At 45.5% G+C, this 24,301-nt stretch overlaps 1 protein-coding gene across 2 annotated transcripts in view; it reads left to right on the forward strand.

Moving 5' to 3' along the window:
- NBAS (NBAS subunit of NRZ tethering complex) overlaps positions 1-24,301 on the forward strand; it is a 655,156-nt gene that overhangs the window by 387,611 nt on the left and 243,244 nt on the right. For both annotated transcript variants that reach the window (XM_075861089.1, XM_075861091.1), the window contains one exon: positions 10,797-10,907. In XM_075861089.1, coding sequence (XP_075717204.1) covers positions 10,797-10,907 — 111 coding nt within the window. The remainder of the gene's footprint in view (positions 1-10,796; positions 10,908-24,301) is intronic.

Genomic DNA, 24,301 nt, shown 5'->3' on the forward strand with positions numbered 1-24,301 from the left:
ATGGCAAAAATATTATTGTTGTCGGCAGCACATCTCCATGTATAAACAGGGAGACACGCTGCCAACATGATAGGAATGTATTAGGATGAGTGATCGGAGTAACGACCGCTCGTTCCCATATTAGCTCCTTGTGAAAGGAGCAAACGAGCGCCGATCAACGAGCTGTCTCATTGATCGGCGCTAGTTTACCCGGCCCACGTCGGGCAGTGTAAGACCACCTAGACTCATTTCTGTCTGCACTTTCTACTGTCTGTAGATTAGCACAGGGCTTCTTAACCCCTTGACAACATCTGCCGTAAACTGTATAAAGAAATAAAAATAAAAAAAATGCAAATATATATATATGAAAGTTAAAAAAATATTGCAAGTAATTTAGACTATAAAAAAAAACATAATTGGTATTGCCGTGTTCATAACGATCCATTCTTTAAAAATGACAGAATTGCTGTTTTTTGGTCACCTTGCCCCCCCCCAAAAAAATGAATTTAAAGGTGATCAAGCCATATATACCCCTAAATGGTACTATCAGCGGAACCAGCTCACCATTTTATTTTTCCTTTAACGGAAAAATAAAATGTTTATGGGTCTCATAATATTGCGGCAAAGTTATTTTCTGTAATAAATAGCTTTTATTTTTAAAATTCCTTTTATTTTAAATTTTGTACTTTGTTCAACAGACAACATGGAGAGACTGACGAGTTGTAAATTGTGCAAATATATTCAGCAATATTCAAACAATGTGTCGGTTATAATGTGCGAATGACCGGCATAAATCTATCCAATTAAACATGCCATATAGATACCATGGTGAACTAATACCTAATCATTGCCTCTGACTCGATGCCACATTCGCCTCAAAGCCCCATAGTCTTAGTCCCCCTAACATGTTTTTCGTTTGTCCTAGTGAATAACATTCTGTGAGGGTGATTGGTAACGTGCTGTTGTATTTCTTCTGTTTTTATTTCTTAAAAGTATTATTATTTTGTAAAAGTAGTAAAATATGAAAAAATATATTAATCTGGTATCACTGTAATTGTACTGACCAGCAGTTAACATGTCATTTTTAGTGCACTGTAAACTTTTTTTCAAACGTTCTTCAGTAGATTATATGGTACTTTAAATGAGGCCTTTAAAAATACAACCCGTCCCACATAAAACAATCCCATGTTCGGCGATGTCGTCAGACAGATTGAAAAGTTATGTCTTGGGGGGGCGTGGCTTGGCTGCCGGACTGAATGGTCGCGTGAGGACCTAGCTCCGTGCTGCCTTACCGTTCATAAGCGACGTACAAGCGACTACGACCTCTCCTGCATCCCGCAGTTGATGTACCGGAGGGGGACACCCGCCAAGCATGCCCAGACAAAAGAAGTCGGTGAGTAGACCAGCGAAAATGCTGGATTTCTACTTTCCCCACGACCGCCAAGCGGCCCAAAATGGCGCCGACCCAGACGCACACACAGGATTACTCACCTCAATGCAGGGATCCCTGCAGATTAGATCTCCACTTCGCCGAAGTAGTTCTGTCCCGGCGCTGTCACCTAGAACGCAGACAGCCTATCCACACTCACAGAGTGTAGCTCTAATGCCAACGAGGGGGACAAAGGAGATGACAGCACCCAGAGACCGCCATTTTAAAGACCACACACGTGGTCCCTCTCCTTCCTCACCTCCTTCACCAGGACATGGGAGCCCTGCTAATCGGTCTAAACGGGACTTTCATAAAACCCCAACTCCCAAGGAGATAGAGTGCATTGAAGGAGATATGGGGGCCTCCTCAGATCTTTTTGCCGATATGCCATCGACGGCTAACCCTGTCACAGAACTCACTCTCAAGACTATGCTGCAGGCGCTCCAACGGTCTCTTTATTCTGGGTTCGCTCAATTAATCAAACCAATGACTGCCGCATTACATGCTGTTGAGGATCGTGTACAACATGTAGAATCCAAAATGGGAGACTTTGCAGCTTCCCATAACGAGCTTATAGACGCTCACTTCGACCTAGAAGCTGATCTCTCACAAGTAAAAGCAAAAATTGCTGACTTAGAAGACCGTTCCCGACGGAACAACATCAAGTTTCGAGGCATACCTGAAGATATAGCCCCAAAAGATTTAACGCAGTTTCTCCAAAGCTTCGTTCACACCTTACTACCTGATTGCACATCTAGAGATCTGATCTTAGATAGAGCGCACAGGGTCCCCAGACCTAAACACCTGTCAACGGATGTAGCCAGAGATGTACTGGCTCGGTTTCACTTCTTCCACATCAAAGAACTCTTTATGTCAGCCGTCAGAAACAAAGAAACACTCCCGGCACAATACAATATGATATCTGTCTATACTGATCTTTCTGCCGTCACTCTGCAGTTAAGGAGAGATCTTGCTCCCATCACTATCGCTTTGAGGAATAACAAAATCCTATATAAATGGGGCTTTCCAGTACGGCTATTGATTCACTGAAATGGCTCTATGCATGTGATCAGAAATGTCCAAGATGGTGCACTACTTCTACAACAATGGGGTATTTCCATCCCTGACGCCTCCCTGGGAGCTAAGAAAAAACCCTCACCTCAACCGGTAAAAGATGACTGGCAAGGGCCCAACCTTCGACATCGTCCGCGACGCTGAGGTACCCTCACCCTTTAGCGGTGGCGCAGCTGAGTTTTTCTCGGGATCTAAAAGTCCGGCCCACAAGTTGACTGTTTTCTCCCCCCATTGTATCTGAACTTATTGCTGTTCAGTCTTTCCTATTCAAACGTATTTGAATGCTTTTGTATTGTTGTTCTAAGTTTTTTCCTTGTTCAGTGCAGATAAATTTGTTACACTTATACTCATTTAACAGTCAATTCACACATACTCCTTTAGAGTACACCAAGTATGGTCTAAACCTTGATGCGATTTGGTCAGGTATTCGACAGCAAACTCCCTTATGCGATGGCTCTTAAAATTGGTTCTCTAAACGTAAATGGCCTCAACAGCCCACATAAAAGGGCACATATGTGGAAAGAAGCACAGCAGCTGGCATGTGAGATTTTGTGTATTCAAGAGACTCACCTCTTGGAAAAAGATGCTCACCGCATTAAAAATCCACAATTTCCCCATGTTTTTCAGTCACATCACTCTACCAAGGCTAGAGGAGTCTTGATAGCAGTAAAAAATACAGTTGCTTTTCAGCTAATTGAGATGCTTGCGGATCCGAATGGGAGATATGTATTGCTAATCTGTTTTATTAACAATGTAAAATATTCTCTGTTAACGTTGTATGCACCTAATAACCATCATTTGAGATTCCTTCACAAAATCCGTGGTTTAATCGCTAAACATAAACAGGGAAAGCTGATTATATGTGGGGACTTTAACTTTGTTATGGATTCTGGGATGGACACTACGTCACAGCCTAGACAAACACGGGCTGCTTTTGGGGATTGGTTCTGGGGGGAGGAGCTGTACGATATCTGGCGCATGCAACATGGATCGGAACGTGATTACTCGTTCCATTCTCAAGTCCATAATAGTTACTCTAGAATTGATATGTTCATTATAGATAAAGCGACACTCCTGTTATCTCAATCCACGACAATTGGGAGCATACAGTGGTCAGATCATGCGCCGATCACTCTGACGATTGCGGAAACATATGACACTAGCCCAGATTATCTCTGGAGATGCAACTCATATCTTTTATCTCACCATACTTATAAACTAGATATAGAAAGAGACCTTCATGAATATTTCCAATGCAATGACACGCCAGATATTGGAATCTCCTCCCTCTGGAATGCTCATAAGGCATACATAAGAGGTACCTTTATACGTTTGGGGCACACGGTCCGAAAAAAGCGTCAAGAAGAGGTATCTTGGTTGATTAACGAGATACATCTTGTAGACACAAAAAATAAATTATCTCCATCCTCTGCGTGGGCTGCACTATTACTCCTACTTCGACAACGACTACGTCTTTGTTTAGTATCGGAGTATGAGAAAAATTTAAGAAAAACTAAAGCCCGTTATTATTCCCAGAACAACAAGGCTGGGAAACTACTAGCTGCCAGGCTTAAAGCTCAATATCAGAAGACCAGAATACCATATCTGAAAGACCCCCTCACCCACGATAAACGCATGGATCCTAGAGATATAGTAGAACAATTTAGAAAATACTATTCCTCCCTTTATAATCTAAAGGATGACCCCTTTATCAATTGTCCCAATCACCATGAGATAATGGATTTCATTAGGAAAGCATCCCTGCCTAGACTGTCAGCAGAACAATTAGGATCTTTAAATGCCCCAATAACAGAACTAGAAATTTTGAATAGCATACGTTCCCTTCCCCAGGGCAAATCTCCAGGCCCAGACGGTCTTTCCAATTCTTACTATAAAAACCTATCCAATGTACTGGCCCCTTATCTGACTAAATTTTTCCAACAGGCTATAGATCAGGGCTCCTTTCCAAAGGAAAACCAAGCGGCTATTATTGTTACTCTCCCTAAACCGGGCAAGACTCCCGATACCCCCCAAAATTTCAGGCCCATTTCATTACTAAATTCAGACCTCAAACTTTATGCCAAGATTCTTGTAACAAGGCTCACCCCTCTACTAACTACCCTGGTGAGCATAGACCAGGTGGGTTTTGTTAAGGGGCGGCAGGCATCAGATAACACAAAAAGGATTGTAAATTTACTGCATCTCATTGAAACAAGAGCTACACCAGCATTGATGCTGGCCCTGGATGCTGAAAAGGCGTTCGACCGAATTAATTGGGCGTATGCCTTCGCGACCCTGGGAGAAATGGGATTCGAGGGCAACATTTTGACAGCCATTAGGGCACTTTACTCAGCACCCACAGCAAAAATCTACACCAATGGCATCCTGTCTACAGAGTTCCATATAACGAATGGTACCAGACAAGGATGCCCACTATCTCCACTAATTTTTATACTCTCCATGGAACCTTTAGCTCAACACATTAAGCACTGCGCGGACATTAAGGGAGTTCAATGTCGCGAGGTTTCACACACTATCTCACTATACGCAGATGACATAATTTTATCTTTAACTAACCCAGAATCATCATTAGAAGCTTCCATGGACATTATCAAGACTTTTGGCACTATATCGTATTATAAATTAAATGCGCAGAAATCGCAAATACTTCCCTTTCACCTAGACCCCTCCACACTGCATTTTCTCAAAACAAAATATCCCTTTGATTGGCAAATGAAGGGCATCCAATACCTGGGGATAACTTTGACTTCTTCATATAAGGACCTATACGCAGCTAACTATGAACCTCTATTAAAAGCTATCCAGTTAGACACAGATCGATTACTTAAATTCGAAACTTCATGGCTAGGCCGGATTGCGGCCTATAAAATGCTTTTACTGCCAAAACTATTCTACCTATTCCGAACCTTGCCTATCACCCTTCCTAAAAGATTTTTTCAGATAGCACAAAGGAATCTCTCCCAATTCGTTTGGTCAAAAACGCATCCTCGAGTGGCCATGCATTTATTGGTTAGGGATAGGAAAATTGGCGGCTTGGGTATTCCGGACATACATAGCTACTATATCGCTACCCAGGTAGCGCAAATTTCTAGTTGGTGGACCATGGACACAGGAAAGCAGTGGCTACAAATTGAAACTTCATATATTTCGCCTATACCTTTAAAAACCACTCTCTTCTGGACGTTTTGGGATATAGCACCTTTGCGCCCATTGTCTCCTCTGACAAAGACGACTCTAGAATGCTGGTCCTACATCCAGAATAACACTCTGAACCGTATTCCGTTAATCAAAAGTTATATTCCTTTAGAATTCTTTATGCTACTAATTCCAAACCTTAAGCTGACGTCATGGATTTCTGGTGGCATCACTGATGTTTCCTTACTGCTTGACAGTCATCATTTGATGACTTTCGAGCGGCTAAAATCAAAATTTTCTCTTCCCAACTCTGACTTTTTTAAATATCTTCAAATAAAACATTGCATGGAGACCACTAGCAATCTCGACGCTTTGTGTAACTTTAAATTATTTGCCCATTTCTCCAGACGCATGGGAGGTTTAAAACCCATATATAACACAATTAAAAATCACTATTCTTTTACCAAAACTCATTTAATTAAATCATGGGAAAGAGACTTGGGGAAATCGTTTAATGACACCACATGGTTGGCCTCATTTAAACTTATACATAGAGCTCTCCCGTGCATCCAACATATTGAAGCAGCACTAAAAACATCCCTGAGATGGTACTACACCCCAGATCGTCTACATAGGATATATCCTGAGTCCTCACCGCTATGCTGGAGAGGATGTGGAAATACAGGTTCCCTATTCCATATGCTATGGCAATGCCACAAACTAGACAGGTTCTGGGCTCAAGTGTTTGAACTTTTGGCGAACGTTATGCAAAAACCAGTAGTAATGTCCCCTCAGGTAGCGTTGTTGTTCCTAGAATTGGAGGGCTTCCCTTCTCTGGAGAGATGCCTTATTTGTAAAATTCTGGTAATGGCAAAACTAATCATCACAAGATATTGGAGGAAAGTAGAAATCCCAATATTTGAGGAACTCTTAGTATTAACATGACTTTTGCCTATGAAAGAATAATGGCCTTAGGGAATTCTACATTCGCAAGATTCAACCTTTTATGGACCCCGTGGTGCAACAGCACCTTCTATAAATCTCTATAAGTAGGTTTATCTTATAAGATGTGAGAGGTCATAATAAATTCAATTTTCATCTCAAAAGGGGGCCATGAACATAAGTGTACAAATATACTTAGATATTGACTGTACAATATATGATCTTATTGCACTATATGAATGGTTTTACTATGTTTAGTTTATTTTGTTTATGTCATGTTCTTTACTGTCACTTCATCGGGACTGAATGATACAGTTTTATCTCTGCACTATGGCAAAGTCTTCGACTTATCGTCCTGTATATTTGAATTACTTGAAATGTGTAAATGTTCTTATGTTCAAAAAATTCTCAATAAAAATTATTGAAACGAAAAGTTATGTCTTTTGGCAGGCGGGTATGAAAACTGGCTACGGCCCCAGGGGGTTCATGCTTTCTCCACTGCGGCCCTGCCGGACAGAACATCGGGACATCTGGGCCTTACCAGTGAGTTAATGTAAACCCCTTTCCCGATATTTGACGTACAGTTATGTCATAGCTGGGAACGGGAAATATGGAGAGTGCTCACCATTTGTAATGAGTGTCGGATGTTTGATACAGCCGACACCTCACTGCAATGGCCGGAATCAGAGAAAACCCTGATTCCGGGTGTCTAATCACTTAGATGCTGCAATCAATAGCGACTGCAGCATCTTAGTCATTCCCCCTCTTACAGTCGATCAGCACCCCTGCCAGGTCTGCCACGCTTATGCTCCTATTAAGCCTTGGCAGAGGCCTGTCTTGATAGGAGACCGTTAAAAATACAAGCTGCAATACAAAATCAATCAATCAAAATGAAAAATAGCTGCGGCAGCAGGGGGTTAAAATTTAAAATCTTGCAGCCAATGTGATCACTAATATCAAAACGGTCTCCCCAGCTGTGCCTCAGCAACCACTAAGTAGTACTTTACAGTTTAAAAAGCCCTGGATCAGCAGGGAGGCAGATGGGAACATATGACTACGCAGGGTTTGTTTGTAGTCTGTAACCATGGACACACAGATCTGGATAGGAGCTCTAGACAAAAACAATAGGAGATTTTTAATCAAAACTATTTGTTTTGACAAGTTGTTGCATTTTTTTTGTTATTTTAGATGCATTGGAACTATAAAAAAAACGGTGTATATATTTTAGCTCTAAATTGTCATACCGAGATTTTGTTATTGGTTGACCACCTCACTGGGTGATCCACCTATTTTTTATTTTTTTTTGCACTTTGAAATGTCATCTACTTTACTGTGTTTTTCTGCATAAGTATCATTTGACATGTTCTCACAGTCCAACCAGGGTAGGAAAGATTAAAAAAAACAAAAACCTGTTGTGAAATAATGCATAAAAAATTAAAAAGTATTTATACATTCCTATGTTACAATTTTCAAATCCAAATATCACTAATATCTTACAGGGGTGTCATGAAGATAAAAATTTGATATGACTGGAGTTTCCCTTTAGGCCAGGTACAGCTGTCAGTATTCCTCCTGTAGGTGAGAGTAATTTCCAGTGACTGATGCTTCTGCAGTCAGTCCTCTACCTGCTTGACAGCGCGACAAGATGAATGTTTACAGAGCAGATTTACGTATGAAACGGTGTGCGGAGCTAATTGTTGGTTGATGAAGCTGGGATTTGGTGGATGAATGTGTTTCCATAAATGTTTCATTTAATGAGTCCTTGGATGTTGATGTGTTATGTTGTTAATTGCACCCAGACACATCGCACCTTCGTACCAGAATTTATATCCCGTTAATGAGAGCGCCAAGATCAAAGGTGATGGTGAGCGATGGGAGCTAAATTACATAACAAAAATCATAGACCTGAAAGATCTAATTGTTTATTTTACTCAGGGCAAATACGTAGTTAGTAGCGTATCTGTGAAACGCTATTTATAGTAAAAAAAAAACAAGGGATGTCATATCACTTTTAAAGGGAACGTGTCCTGTCATAAATATAGTCCAATCTGCAGGCAGCATGTTATAGAGCAGGAAGTGCTGAGCAGATAGATAGAGTTTTGTAAAAAAAAATAGATATAACTTAATTTATGAAATTACATCTATGCTCATTTTAGGCTAAGGAGTCCAGTGGGCGGTCCTAACCACTGATTGACAGTCTTTCCTGTATGCACTTGAACATGGACGACTGTCAATCTCTGAGTTTGACCGCCCTCTGGACTCCTAAGCCCAGAATTAGCAGAGATTTTAATGAATATATTACACTTTCTACTGAATCTTTTGCTACAAAAAAATATATCAATCTTCTTAGCTTCTCTTGCTCTACAACACGCTGCCCCCAGATTGGACTGCATTTGCATCATGACAGATTCCCTTTAATCAGTATGAAATATCTTACAGAAAAATGTTTTTACTATACATTTACATATATTAATTATCTTGTACTGTAGTTACAGCCTGTATTATACCTGCAAAAGGGGGGTCAGTCAGCACTCTCTGAAAAGTAATATAATTTGCTGGGTTCACGAACCTCTTAACCACTAAAAAAAAAAGAGAGGGTCAGCACTCTAGATGAGGTATTATCCTTTACATATAACTTTTATTAGGCAACCGCGTTGGACAAAATCACCACTGTGTAGCTTTAAAACATTATTATGTAGCAACGTTTCGGGTGAATATCCTTCATCAGGCTGATTGATGTCTTTAGGAGCCTCAATAAGAAAAGAGGAAGAAACCTGTGAAGAAGAAAATATTTCAAACTCCTCTTAATTTTCATGAGTAAAAGGGATAGCAAAAAAAAAATATTCAACCCCTTCGGAGGTTTCTCAGTACATGGCCATCTGGACATATTTTTATTTTAATTTTGTATTTTTCATGGATCTTTCATAGGTAGATATGTGATCATTTGGAATTTTTTGCAACCAGCAAGATTACAGAGAAATGCAGGACAATTACACTATAATAGCATCAGAGGTCAATGACCGGGCCTGAAGATAGAGGGGTTAGGAGCCTGGATAAGTATTTAAAGTAACACTGCAGGCAAAACCTATACACTGTTATGCCTAGCGCAGAATCTGAGGGGCGGAGCATTATACAGGGCCTCAAAGAACAATAAAGGGTGTGTGTCAAGCACCGCCCCCTATAGCCCTGCTTTGGTATAACACAACGTATCAGTTTTGCATCCAGTTTCTTTTTGCACTTGAGTTCTAGTGGTTCCTGCAACTTATTCACATCCTGTGAATACAAAATGAATGTTTCCTTCCCTCAAAGAGCAAGAACAAACTTTTCTCTTGTAAAAAATATAATTTTATTTAAGAAAACAGTGAGAGCCTATTTCCCAAATCTAAATGTTAGAAATGAAATGATTCATCAGCCATCCAGGGTAACATTTACTTAACTCATCCCCGGAGCTTAATTTAAAAATGTCAAATGTTTGCCTTCTTTTGCCAGCTGGATTATTGTTTTGAGGTTTTTTTTTTTCCTACAGTTTTCCTATTAATTAAAAAAATAAAATCAAAACTAAAAATTTGCCATAAAGTGTTAAAATGTGAGCGTTGCTAGACGGTTGGCAGCTAATGTGCAGTGAGGTTCATAAGCTTGTATCTAGGATTTGTAAAAGTGATAATTTATTCCTGCCTTAAATAGGTGAGGGCCATAAAACTGTTGAAGGGAATTGCAATCCTAAAACACAGGGTTTTTTAAATCGAATTCGGTCTATAACGCTGTACGGATTCATTTCTTCTTACATCTTTATAGGGGTCAGAACATCTATTAAGCTATTTTTTTCTGATACAGGACTCCAGATACCCTGTAAAAACATTAAAGTTAAAGGATGTGTCCCACAAAGGACCTTTATCACCTATCCTCAAGATAGGTAATAAATATCTGATCACTGAGTGCCCTACTGCTGGGACCCCCACTGATCACTAGATCCCATTCTATTGATCAGTGGGGGTCCCAGTGATGGGGCCCTTAAGGATCAGACATTTATCACCTATCCTGTGGATAGGTGGCGATAAACGTCCTTTCTGGGTCAACCCCTTTAAATGGTATATTTCTGTCTGTCTGCAGCTGCCACTAGGGGGAGCTTACTGTATACACTGCATACTGCCATATTATTACGTTTGGACAATTTTGTGCCTAATATGTTTCCTTCTCTAATTTTATCTTTGTTCAGGACTCTTGAAGAGAACGTGTACACGATTTCCCTGTCCCTGGCTCAGCGGTACCAAGTGCCTCTCTGGGAGGTTTATATGACCCACTTGGAATATTTGTTCTGTGACAGTGGGTGCGTATTTCCCTGTTTATATGTTCTATATTGTCTTTATAGCTACAATTTGTCACTATTTGTCACTATTTTCTTAAAATGGTATTCCAACAAAAGAATGAGTCACTGCTGTAGAAAAAGTCATAGACTGCATGTCCCCTCTACACAAAATTAACATTTTGATCGAACATTATAAGCCCACTTACCATTTCGCAGCGACCACTTTTAAGTGGGTCACTACTCTATTAGTTGCAGCGCAGCATGGTGGCCACTGCTGCTGCAAAACTGTACCCGCAGAAGGATCAACCTAGAGGCCCCAGAGCACCCTTGCTGCCAGGCCAAGTGACCTTGGCAGTGGGCCACGTCCACCCACATGTGCAGCACCAGAAACAGGTACGACCCCACAGCACCACAACCATTGAACCTCCTCACCTTTCCATGCGGCAAACGGAGGGCACGAGTAGAAATCCTTATGATGTCTTTTCCTAATCGAAATCACCTGGGCCAGATGTGTGGACTGTTGGTACAAAAGAAAAACACGACTGAATGAAAATACGCCATCCCTGTAGAAAAGGACATGGACTGCACATCCTGAATGTTTTTTTTGCACCAATTTTTAGTATTTTTTTTTTGTTTACTCCATTCCCATCCATAGATTCTACCAAAGCTCCACTGGTTGCCCTTGAAAACAGTCAGCGGCTTTACTCCAACCACTGTCAGACGTGTGATTCAAAACTTTTGTAGCTTTAGCCAAGTCATCTGAGCTCCCAAAATGCACTGCTCTCTAGTAACAGGAAGTCAGTAGAATTATATATTTCAGCTATAGCCCCCCCTCCCCCCTCCGTTTTCAAATGTAGCTGGTGCTGTATTTTGTGGGACGCCGCTCCGTTCCAGCCCGCTGTAGGGTCACATAATCTGTCCTCTGACAACACAATTCCTTCAGTGTCTACTGTAGAAAATGGATATTGGTCTCAATGCAAGTCTAAAAGACTCACATTGCGGCTCTCATAGACTTGTATTGAGACCCTGACTTGCGGTCCCTACAGTAGACGCTGTAGGATACAGTGAGTCAGAGTGAAGATCACATGACCCCATGGTGGCCCGGAACAGGTGTATCAAAGAGTGAGTACTTGTTGGTTTATTATTTTATACCCACCGCACCGTTTTGCTCTGCCAAAATTTGAAAACTCTCCTTGAAGTTGGGCTTTAACAAGCCAGTGGATAGAACTGCACAACCTTTATTCCCCTATTACAGCTACAAATCCTGTCCCGACCGTGGGTCTAATGACCCAAACGAAGAGCTTCGTAGCGATCTTTGATGCTTTTAGTGCAGTACATGCCGATCACCTCACCTGCCCCACTTCACTTTTCTTCTAAAGGGTTTGAAAGCTGTGATAAATGTCATAAGGGGATCGCGCTCTATAATAATGATGTGCATCTTCTCCTTCTTGTAAAGTGTCCTACCCAAGAACAGACAGATATTTATAGCTTAGAAGGACAAACCATGCAGTAGGAGAGGTCCACATGAGTGAATCCGTATCTGAATCACTCCACTTTGAGAACAGTAATATAACACTTTATGGTAGACTGTTCCTAGTTAACCTCCTTGATGTGTTCCAGTCCTGATAGGATTGATTTCTGGTGGTTGTGTTGAAGATTATCTGCCAACAAATGTGTAGGGACAACAGTGGTGGTCTTAACCTTGGTGTGTTTCACGTCTATTTTAGGGTAAGGCCCCATTTACACGACCGTGTTTTCATTTATCAGTAAATACTGCCTGTAAATACGGATCCGTAGACATGCGTAATTCATCCGTATTTACGGATTGGTATCCGCAAATACGGTTCGTATTGCATCCATATATGATCCGTACATACGGATCCGTAAAAAAAAGAGGGAGGCTGCAAATGATGTCATTAACATGTTGCCTAGCAACGCGTACGTAAATACGGACAGTTTACAGATGCACATCCGTAGCCGTCCGTATTTACAGAAGCTCCCGTAGACTTCTATGGGAGAGTCCGTGCTGTAATTACTGACAAGAATAGGACAGGTTGTATAATTTTTTCAGCACGTACACCCATCCGTAAAAATACAGAAAGGTGTCCGTGGCCAATAGAAATTAATGAGACCGTAATTACTGATGAAAAATACGGTTGTGTGCATGGGGCCTTACCGTTGCATAGGTAATTCACTTGCTGGAGTTCTTGAAAGATCTAGAAGTGACCCATATGGATTAGGCATAAAGTTGTCTGTGTGAACGACCGCGTTTTACAGTTTTGTGCGCAGTTCCTTTTTTCTTTCCATAAAGGGGAGCTTGTTGACCGGTGTGCCCTGCGGAGGATGCCCGGTCTACACTTATGTGGAAGGACGCCTGCTCTAGGTATGTGTCTACCAAATAAACGGTCAACGGGTCTGAAGCAGCAATAAAAAAGAAAAGGAGAGTAAGGGGAAGGAAGAAAGGGGGATAGAAAAACCGGAAACAAAGGAGGAAAGAAGAAGAAAAAAAAAAGGGAAAGTGTAGAAAACGGTAATGAGGGCTTCTTCTCTAGATGCAGAGAGTTTGGACGGCGTTGGTTCTGTTGTTCACAATCAATGTTTAATGAGTAACAAGGCAAATAATATTTTAAAAAGCAAACAAACATGGAGTAACATAAATCCTTCCCCGGAATAGCACAGCAGCTCCTTGCCTTTGTCTTGATCGGTGTATACTTTCATAGTCAGCACTCCTGGGATATGTTAGCGGAGCGTTCTGCCATCCCTGCTCTGTTCCTGGAGATTCTACTACAGAGGGCGACTCTCTTGGGAAGCGAACACAGGGTATGGCATACTGGCAGTAATCTGCTACTTCATTTCCTAATAATCGTCTTATTTCTTTACAGAAATAAACTCATGATTGCATCAAATCAAATGATAACTAAGCCATGTGACATCCATTATTAAGACTAACTATGGTCATGGCAAGTCTCTCATCCTTTTATTTCTGAATATCAATAAAGTATTTACATTAAAGGGCCCTTTTTAATTTTGCTTTGGTATGTTAATATTAAAGACATGCAAAGTGATGCAAAAAAGACTAAAAGCAACACAGGCTAGAGACAATGGGGCAGATTTACTAATACTGTCTAAGTTTTAGACTAAGAAGTCAGAAGATGTGCCAACTTGCTAGACATCTTAGAACTTTTCACCTCCTTATACCACCTCTTGGTTGGCTTAGTATATGCTAGTTTTTTGCACCAAAATTTTGTTATGCATTTTAAGCCATGCCCTTTTTCTTCAAGATCATGCCCACTTTTCCGCTAAACCAGGCCCCTTGTCGAGCGCAAAAAGTGTCTAAAACCGTTGATAAATGTGGTACCCAGCATGTACAACCGTATTCTGGCTTCATTTGAATAGTAAATTCGTCCCAATCTGCACTATATCTGATAAATATCCACAACTGCTTAAAGAGTAATTTAAAGGGATTGTCCAGGATTAGGAAAATCTGCCTTTTTTTTTTCTCCAGAAACTGTGCTACTCTTGTCCATTGGCACTGTCTGGTTTTGCAGTTCAGCCCATTGAGCTGCAATACCAGTCTCAGCCTGTTGACAAAGGTAGCATTTTTTTTTTTTTCTAATCCTGGACAATCCATTTAATCCCCTTAAAGAGGCTCTGTCACCAGATTTTGCAACCCCTATCTGCTATTGCAGCAGATCGGCGCTGCAATGTAGATTACAGTAACGTTTTTATTTTTAAAAAACGAGCATTTTTGGCCAAGTTATGACCATTTTTGTATTTATGCAAATGAGGCTTGCAAAAGTACAACTGGGCGTGTTGAAAAGTAAAAGTACAACTGGGCGTGTATTATGTGCGTACATCGGGGCGTTTTTACTTCTTTTACTAGCTGGGCTTTCTGACGAGAAGTATCATCCACTTCTCTTCAGAACGCCCAGCTTCTGGCAGTGCAGACACAGCCGTGTTCTCGAGAGATCACGCTGTGACGTCACTCACAGGTCCTGCATCGTGTCAGACGAGCGAGGACACATCGGCACCAGAGGCTACAGATGATTCTGCAGCAGCATCGGCGTTTGCAGGTAAGTCGATGTAGCTACTTACCTGCAAACGCTGATGCTGCTGCAGAATCAACTGTAGCCTCTGGTGCCGACACGATGCAGGACCTGTGAGTGACGTCACAGATCTGCACTGCCAGAAGCTGGGCGTTGTGAAGAGAAGTGGATGATACTTCTCATCAGAACGCCCAGCTAGTAAAAGTAGTAAACACGCCCCGATGTACGCACATAATACACGCCCAGTTGTACTTTTACTTTTCAACACGCCCAGTTGTACTTTTGCAAGCCTCATTTGCATAAATACGAAAATGGTCATAACTTGGCCAAAAATGCTCGTTTTTTAAAAATAAAAACGTTACTGTAATCTACATTGCAGTTCCTATCTGCTGCAATAGCAGATAGGGGTTGCAAAATCTGGTGACAGAGCCTCTTTAAGTATGTTATGCTGCTTTTGCTTGCTCTTTTTGGACTAATAATGGATCCAAAAATAAGTAATATAGTTACATAGCTACATAGTTGAAATGTTGAAAAAATACACAGGTTCATCAAGTCCCAGCTATAATCCTACCATGATAATCCAGAGGAAGGCAAAACCCCCATAAGGTTTATGGCAATTGCCTCATTAGGAGAAAAATTCCTCCCGTACTCCAAATATGTCAATCAGAATAAATCCCTGGATCAATGTCCCATCTCCAGAATCTAGTACTCATAACCTGTAATATTATATTTTTCAAGAAAGGCATTTAGGCCCTTCTTAACCTATTCAATGAATCGACCATTGCGACATCCTGTGGCAGAGAGTTCCAGTCTCACCGATCTCACAGTAAAGAATGCCCATCTGTGGTGATGGTGAAACCTTTTTTCCTCCAGACGTAGAGGATGCCCCCTTGGCCTTGTTACAGGCCTAAGTGGAAAAAGATCCTTAGAATGATCTCTATCTGTCCAATTATATATTTGTACATTGTAATTAGATCGCCCCTAAACCGTCTTTTTTCTAATCTGAATAGCCTCAAGTTTGATGACCTTTCTTGGTACTGCAATCCACGCATTCCCTTAATTACCTTGGTCGCCCTACTTTGTACCCATTCTAGTTCAGCCATGTCCTTCTTATGCACAAGTGCCCAAAATTGTACGCAATATTTTGTGTGGTCTGACTAGTGATTTGTACAGAGTCAAAACTATGTTCTTGTTATGAGCATCTATACCTCTTTTGACGCATCCCATGATTTTATTTGCCTTGGCAGCAGCTGCCTGGCACTGGTTGCTAAAGGTAGATGTACTGCCCACAAATATCCAGAAATCTTTTTCAGTAGCAGTTTTCCCCAGTGTTTTAATATTTAATGCATAATTGTCAAATTTATTTACTCGGCCCAAATGCCCAACCGTACATTTATCAACATTCAGGGCCGGCCCTAGGATAGATGGTGCCCTGTGCGAAATGATCTTTCGGCGCCCCACCCCATCATTAAAAAAAAATGCCCCATAAAAAAATTATAATGCCCCTTTAGTGCCCCCATACAGTATAATAATAATATTTAATAATATAATATATTACAACCCCTTCAAGGACACCGTATTTTGTCCTCTAATTGTGCCCACAGTATTATGCCACCTGTAGTACCCCTACACAGTATAATGTCCACTTAGTGGCCCCCACAGAGTATAGTGCCCCCTGTAGATTTTGCCATACAGCCTCCCTGTAGACAGTGCCATAATCCTCCACCTCCTTTTTGTAGATCGTGCCATACAGTCCCCCATCTCCCCCTTGTAGATTGTGCCATACAGTCCCCGCACCTTCCCCTTGTAGACAGTGCCACCAAACAAAAACAAAAATTGTACTCACCTAGGCCCCGTTCCCACGACGAACTGAGCTGCTCCATGACTGGACCCTGTAGCCTAGTACAGAGTTTCCCAACCTTTTCGGACTCGAGGCAGCACTGGAAAAACAAAATTTCCTCAGGGCCCCCCTACCAAAAATTGTTTTGAGAAAGACAGACAGAAAACGGCTAAGAACAAGCACTACACTCGTAGGGTATGTTCACACACGTTTTTTTGTAAGGCAAAAAAAATCTGCCTCAAAATTCCTTCAGCAACGGACAGCTTTGTGTGACCTTTTTTTTGTGTTTTTTCTTAAGCTGTTGAAGCGAATGCAAAAGACGCAGGAAAAAAAGCTCCAAACGGGCGCAAGCAGGTATTTTCTGCCTCCTATTAATTTCAATTGGAGGTCAGAGGTGAAAACCACTTGAAGACCGTCAGCCCCCCACTCACAGTAAAATGACCATCAGCCCCCCCACTCACAGCAAAATGACCATCAGCCCCCCACTCACAGTAAAATGACCATCAGCCCCCCACTCACAGTAAAATGACCATCAGCCCACCACTCACAGTAAAATGGCCATCAGCCCCCCACTCACAGTAAAATGACCATCAGCCCACCACTCACAGTAAAATGACCATCAGCCCCCCACTCACAGATTCCCCCTGTAGGTAGCGCAACACAGCCCCTTGTAGGTAGCGCCACACAGCCCCTTGTAGGTAGCGCCACACAGCACCTTGTGGTTAGCGCCAGAAAGCCCCCTTGTAGGTAGTGCCACACAGCCCCTTGTGGGTAGCGCCACACAGCCCCTTGTGGGTAGCGCCACACAGCCCCCTTGTGTGTTGCACCACACAGCCCCTTGTAGGTAGCGCCACACATCCCCCTTGTGGGTAGCGCCAGACAGCCCCCTTGTGGGTAGCGCCAGACAGCCCCCTTGTGGGTAGCTCCAGGCAGCCCCCTTGTGGGTAGCGCCAGGCAGCCCCCTTGTGGGTAGCGCCAGGCAGCCCCCTTGTGGGTAGCGCCAGGCAGCCCCCTTGTGGGTAGCGCCAGGCAGCCCCCTTGTGGGTAGCGCCAGGCAGCCCCCTTGTGGGTAGCGCCAGGCAGCCCCCTTGTGGGTAGAGCCAGACAGCCTCCTTGTAGGGAGCGCCGCACAGCCCCCTTGTAGGGAGCGCCGCACAGCCCCCTTATAGGGAGCGCCGCACAGCCCCCATGTAGGGAGCGCCGCACAGCCCCCTTGTAGGGAGCGCCGCACAGCCCCCTTGTAGGGAGCGCCGCACAGCCCCCTTGTAGGGAGCGCCGCACAGCCCCCTTGTAGGGAGCGCCGCACAGCCCCCTTGTAGGGAGCGCCGCACAGCCCCCTTGTAGGGAGCGCCGCACAGCCCCCTTGTAGGGAGCGCCGCACAGCCCCCTTGTAGGGAGCGCCGCACAGCCCCCTTGTAGGGAGCGCCGCACAGCCCCCTTGTAGGGAGCGCCGCACAGCCCCCTTGTAGGGAGCGCCGCACAGCCCCCTTGTAGGGAGCGCCCCAAAGCCCCCTGGTTGGTAGAGCCGCACAGCCCCCTTGTAGGGAGCGCCGCACAGCCCCCTTGTAGGGAGCGCCGCACAGCCCCCTTGTAGGGAGCGCCGCACAGCCCCCTTGTAGGGAGCGCCGCACAGCCCCCTTGTAGGGAGCGCCGCACAGCCCCCTTGTAGGAAGCGCCGCACAGCCCCCTTGTAGGGAGCGCCCCAAAGCCCCCTGGTTGGTAGAGCCGCACAGCCCCCTTGTAGGGAGCGCCGCACAGCCCACTTGTAGGGAGCGCCGCACAGCCCCCTTGTAGGGAGCGCCGCACAGCCCCCTTGTAGGGAGCGCCGCACAGCCCCCTTCTGTAGGTAGCGCCGCACAGCCCCCTTGTAGGGGTCCACACAGTCCACTGCCCCCTGGTTGGTAGTGCCACACAGCCCACTGCCCCCTGGTTGGTAGTGCCACACAGCCCCCTGGTTGTTAGTGCCACACAGCCCACAGCCCCCTGGTTGTTAGTGCCACCGCGCCGCACAGCCCCCTTGTAGGTAGCGCCGCACAGCCCCCTTCTGTAGGTAGCGCCGCACAGCCCCCTTGTAGGGAGCGCCGCACATCCCCCTTGTAGGGAGCGCCGCACAGCCCCCTTGTAGGGAGTGCCGCACAGCCCCCTGAAGGTAGCGCCGCACAGCTCCCTGAAGGGAGCGCCGCACATCCCACTGGTTGGTAGTGCCCCAAAGCCCCCTGGTTGGTAGTGCGACACAGTCCACTGCCCCCTGGTTGGTAGTGCCACACAGCCCACAGCCCCCTGGTTGTTAGTGCCACACAGCCCCCTGGTTGGTAGTGCCACACAGCCCACAGCCCCCTGGTTGGTAGTGCCACACAGCCCCCTGGTTGGTAATGCCACACAGCCCACAGCCCCCTTGTTGGTAGTGCCACACAGCCCCCTGGTTGGTAGTGCCACACAGCCCCCTGGTTGGTAGTGCCACACAGCCCCCTGGTTGGTAATGCCACACAGCCCACAGCCCCCTGGTTGGTAGTGCCACACAGCCCCCTGGTTGGTAGTGCCACACAGCCCCCTGGTTGGTAGTGCCACACAGCCCCCTGGTTGGTAGTGCCACACAGCCCCCTGGTTGGTAGTGCCACACAGCCCCCTGGTTGGTAGTGCCACACATCCCCCTGGTTGGTAGTGCCACACAGCCCCCTGGTTGGTAGTGCCACACAGCCCCCTGGTTGGTAGTGCCACACAGCCCCCTGGTTGGTAGAGCCACACAGCCCACAGGCCCCTGGTAGGTAGTACCACACAGCCCCCTGGTTGATAGTGCCACACAGCCCACAGCCCCCTGGTTGGTAGTGCCACACAGTCCACTGCCCCCTGGTTGGTAGTGCCACACAGCCCCCCGGTTGTTAGTGCCACACAGCCCCCTGGTTGTTAGTGCCACACAGCCCACAGCCCCCTGGTTGTTAGTGCCACACAGCCCACAGCCCCCTGGTTGGTAGTGCCACACAGCCCCCTGGTTGGTAGTGCCACACAGCCCACAGCCGCCTTGTTGGTAGTGCCACACAGCCCCCTGGTTGGTAGTGCCACACAGCCCACAGCCCCCTGGTTGGTAGTGCCACACAGCCCACAACCCCCTGGTTGGTAGTGCCACACAGCCCACAACCCCCTGGTTGGTAGTGCCACACAGCCCCCTGGTTGGTAGTGCCACACAGCCCACAACCCCCTGGTTGGTAGTGCCACACAGCCCCCTGGTTGGTAGTGCCACACAGCCCCCTGGTTGGTGGTGCCACACAGCCCCCTGGTTGGTGGTGCCACACAGCCCCCTGGTTGGTGGTGCCACACAGCCCCCTGGTTGGTGGTGCCACACAGCCCCCTGGTTGGTGGTGCCACACAGCCCCCTGGTTGGTGGTGCCACACAGCCCCCTGGTTGGTGGTGCCACACAGCCCCCTGGTTGGTGGTGCCACACAGCCCCCTTGTTGGTGGTGCCACACAGCCCCCTGGTTGATGGTGCCACACAGCCCCCTGGTTGATGGTGCCACACAGCCCCCTGGTTGATGGTGCCACACAGCCCCCTGGTAGGTAGTGCCACACAGTCCCCTGGTTGGTAGGGGCACACAGCCCACAGCCCCCTGGTTTGTAGGGCCACACAGCCCCCTGGTAGTTAATACCACACAGCCCCCTGGTTGATAGTGCCACACAGCCCCCTGGTTGGTAGTGCCACACAGCCCCCTGGTTGGTAGTGCCACACAGCCCACAGCCCCCTGGTTGGTAGAGCCACACAGCCCACAGCTCCCTGGTTAGTACCACACAGCCCCCTGGTTGGTAGTGCCACACAGCCTCCTGGTTGATAGTGCCACACAGCCCCCAGGTTGGTAGTGCCACACAGCCCCCAGGTTGGTAGTGCCACACAGCCCACAACCCCGTGGTTGGTAGTGCCACACAGCCCCCTGGTTGGTAGTGCCACACAGCCCCCTGGTTGGTAGTGCCACACAGCCCCCTGGTTGGTAGTGCCCCACAGCCCCCTGGTTTGTAGTGCCACACAGCCCCCTGGTTGGTAGTGCCACACAGCCCCCTGGTTGGTAGTGCCACACAGCCCACAGCCCCCTGGTTGGTAGAGCCACACAGCCCACAGCTCCCTGGTTAGTACCACACAGCCCCCTGGTTGGTAGTGCCACACAGCCTCCTGGTTGATAGTGCCACACAGCCCCCAGGTTGGTAGTGCCACACAGCCCCCAGGTTGGTAGTGCCACACAGCCCCCAGGTTGGTAGTGCCACACAGCCCCCTGGTTGGTAGTGCCACACAGCCCCCTTGATGGTAGTGCCACTCAGCCCCCTGGTTGGTAGTGCCACACAGCCCCCTGGTAGGTAGTGCCACACTTCCCACAGCCCCCTGGTAGGTAGTGCAAGGACTACGAAATGACCCTAATAGCTGGCGGCCAATAGGCATTCAAAAAAGGACAACTGTGCAGGAGCACACAAAATACCCAGCTTTCCCAGCTATAAAATAAATGTGTGGAAATAAACGAAGATATAACTTTTATTTAGTCTGAGTAAAGGATTAATCCTTTTAGCTAGATTAAATAAAAGTTATATCTTTATTTCCACACTTTTTTTTTTTATACCCGGGAAAGCCGGGTATTTTGTGTGCTCCTGCACAGTTGTCCTTTTTTGTAGGTAGTGCCACACAGCCCACAGCCCCCCTGTAGATAGCAACCCCCCCTTCCAGAATAGATAGTGCCACTGTAGCTCCCTGACGGAGCGGAATCCCCGTGTGGCCGGGGATTCCGCTCCTGGAGCGCTGCTTGATGCCTCTGTCCATATATGGACAGTGACATCAGGGAAAACTCCTGAAGCGGAATCCCCGTCCACAGCGTTGCAGACGCTATGACCGTCGATTCCACTCCAGGAGAAGCTCCTGTCGTCTGTGTCCATGACGTCATTGGCTTCTCCTGGAGTGGAATCCCCGGTCATAGAGTCGGCAACGCTGTGACCGGGGATTCCGCTTCAGGAGTTTCCCCTGATGTCACTGTCCATATATGGACAGAAACATCAAGCAGCGCTCCAGGAGCGGAATCCCCGGCCACACAGGGATTCCACTACTTCAGAGAGGTACAGTGGCGCTAGTAGACAGCAGAGCAGGGAGATACCTCCCTGCTCTACTATAGTGCCCCCCTGTAGATAGCAAAACCCCCCCCCCTTCCAGTATAGATAGTGCCACTGTAGCTCCCTGAAGGAGTGGAATCGCTGTGTGGCCGGGGATTCCGCTCCTGGAGCGCTGCTTGATGCCTCTGTCCATATATGGACAGTGACATCAGGGAAAACTCCTGAAGCAGAATTCCCGGTCACAGCGTTGCAGACGCTATGACCGTCGATTCCACTCCAGGAGAAGCTCCTGTCGTCTGTGTCCATGAAGTCATTGGCTTCTCCTTGAGTGGAATCCCCGGTCATAGTCTGCAACGCTGTGACCGGGGATTCCACTTCAGGAGTTTCCCCTTATGTCACTGTCCGTATATGGACAGAGACCTCAAGCAGCGCTCCAGGACCGGAATCCCCGGCCACACGGGGATTCCGCTCCTTCCGGGAGCTACAGTGGCGTAGGTAGACAGCAGAGCAGGGAGATACCTCCCTGCTCTGCTATAGTGCCGTCGCTACCGTTATAGCAGCCACAGCAGCTGCTAGAGGCGCCACCGCCCTCATGCCTGGTGTCACCGCTAGCAGCCGCTATGGCTGCTACAGCGGTAGCGACGGCCACTAAGTGAAGAAGCGCCTGGGTGGAAAGGCGACTGCAGTTAGTGTGCGGGGATGCTGGTAGTTGCAACGGCGCGGGGATACACACACTCGCTGGCGCCCCTCTTGCAGTGTGGCGGCTGGCGCCCTGTGCGACCGCACTGGTCGAACATATCTAAGGACGGCCATGTCTACATTAAACTTAATTTGAAATTTCTCTGCCCAAACCTCCAGCCTTCCCAAATCCCTCTGTAGTATTATATTATCCTCCTCTGTGTTAATTACTTTACAGGGTTTAGTATCATCTGCAAGTACTGAAATTATACTCTGTAAACCTTCTACAAAGTCTAGTAAACATACAAAGTTTTACATTACTCCCCCTTTATTCCAGTGAAGGACACTGCAAAGTGTGAACTGGGCCGATCTCTCACTTGATGGTTATCAGACATGTAATTTCATTACAGTCACAGTCTCTTTGTTTTCATCTTTATCGGCATCTCCTTATGTACAGAGACTGCTGAGAGTTTTGATGAGTCTTGAGTTGTCCATTAAGCTGCTGCTTTAACTTCTCCTTCCGCCTTGTATCTTCCTTCATCCTAAATGTGGTAATCATTCTCTGAGGATGAACCTTCTGCAGATCATTACTTTTTTCATCCCTCTGTTATATTAGATTATTCCTGTCGAGCCGTGTGTAAATCCTGCCCGTCCAGCCTCCTCTATCCTAGTTTTCCTCTCCGTTCTCTAATTTCTCCTGCTTCCACTTGTTTGTTTTTATATATTTTTTTTTGACCCAGAGCTCTTTTTATCTTATGATTTCTTTTTTGTCAGCGTCTTGTTTACTCTACGCCTTTAATATAGAAGAAGAATCTTTACAGATATGTCACAGGAGCCGCTTGCTGTTCTTTCTTTTTCAAAGGTTTTTATTAATGACCACAGAAGACACTTTCCTCGGCTTCTGTTCTACACACATTCTATCTGATGAAAATGTTGATTATTTGGCCTTGTGCCTGGCCTATTGGAATTATCAAGGGGAAACCACCATCTGTCATTCTCTTTGAAGAAGTGATAATCTGCAGATGCGATGGTCAGTTCACGACTTGCTTTTTGCCACTTTCCTAGAAACACGTCTTCTGAGATGAGCAGCTCCACCACTGACCTGTACAAAGGTGCTTGAGATGTAGGCGTCCACAGTGAGGCTGAAGATCTTCCCAGCTCATTAACCCCCAACATTGTTATCTTATGTCATGTCCGAGGATTTTTCAAAGTGATTACTCTTTTGATACTCATTTAGCGATTTGAATACTTATAAGACATGTTAGTAAATTATATCCACTGCGCTCTGGTCCCTGCAACTTCCTTAATTGTTTTTATTACATTTTTTCATATAAAAACAGGATATCCAAAATAGCAACAAAACAATACATCCCAACACACAAATAATGTAAACATTACAGACTAGATAAAGTGAGATATTGTAAAACCTTACAGACACAATCTCGGCTACGGATAAGAATTACACAGAACTCATATTAATTTTTAAAGTTTTTATTATTGGATATTAACGACAAAAAAGGAGATCATGATATACTGGTCCTTCTCAATGAATTAGAATATCATCAAAAAGTTAATTTATTTCAGTAATTCAATTCAAAAAGTGAAACTCATTTATTATATAGATTCATTACACACAGAGGGATCTATTTCCAGCATTTTTTTCTTTTAATGTTGATGATTATGGGAACAGTTAATGAAATCCCAAAATTTAGTGTCTCAGAAAATTAGAATAATATATAAGCCCAATTTCAAAAATGATTTTTAATACTGAAAT

The sequence above is a fragment of the Rhinoderma darwinii genome, chromosome 4 (genome assembly GCF_050947455.1).
Source record: "Rhinoderma darwinii isolate aRhiDar2 chromosome 4, aRhiDar2.hap1, whole genome shotgun sequence".
NCBI lineage: Eukaryota > Metazoa > Chordata > Amphibia > Anura > Rhinodermatidae > Rhinoderma > Rhinoderma darwinii.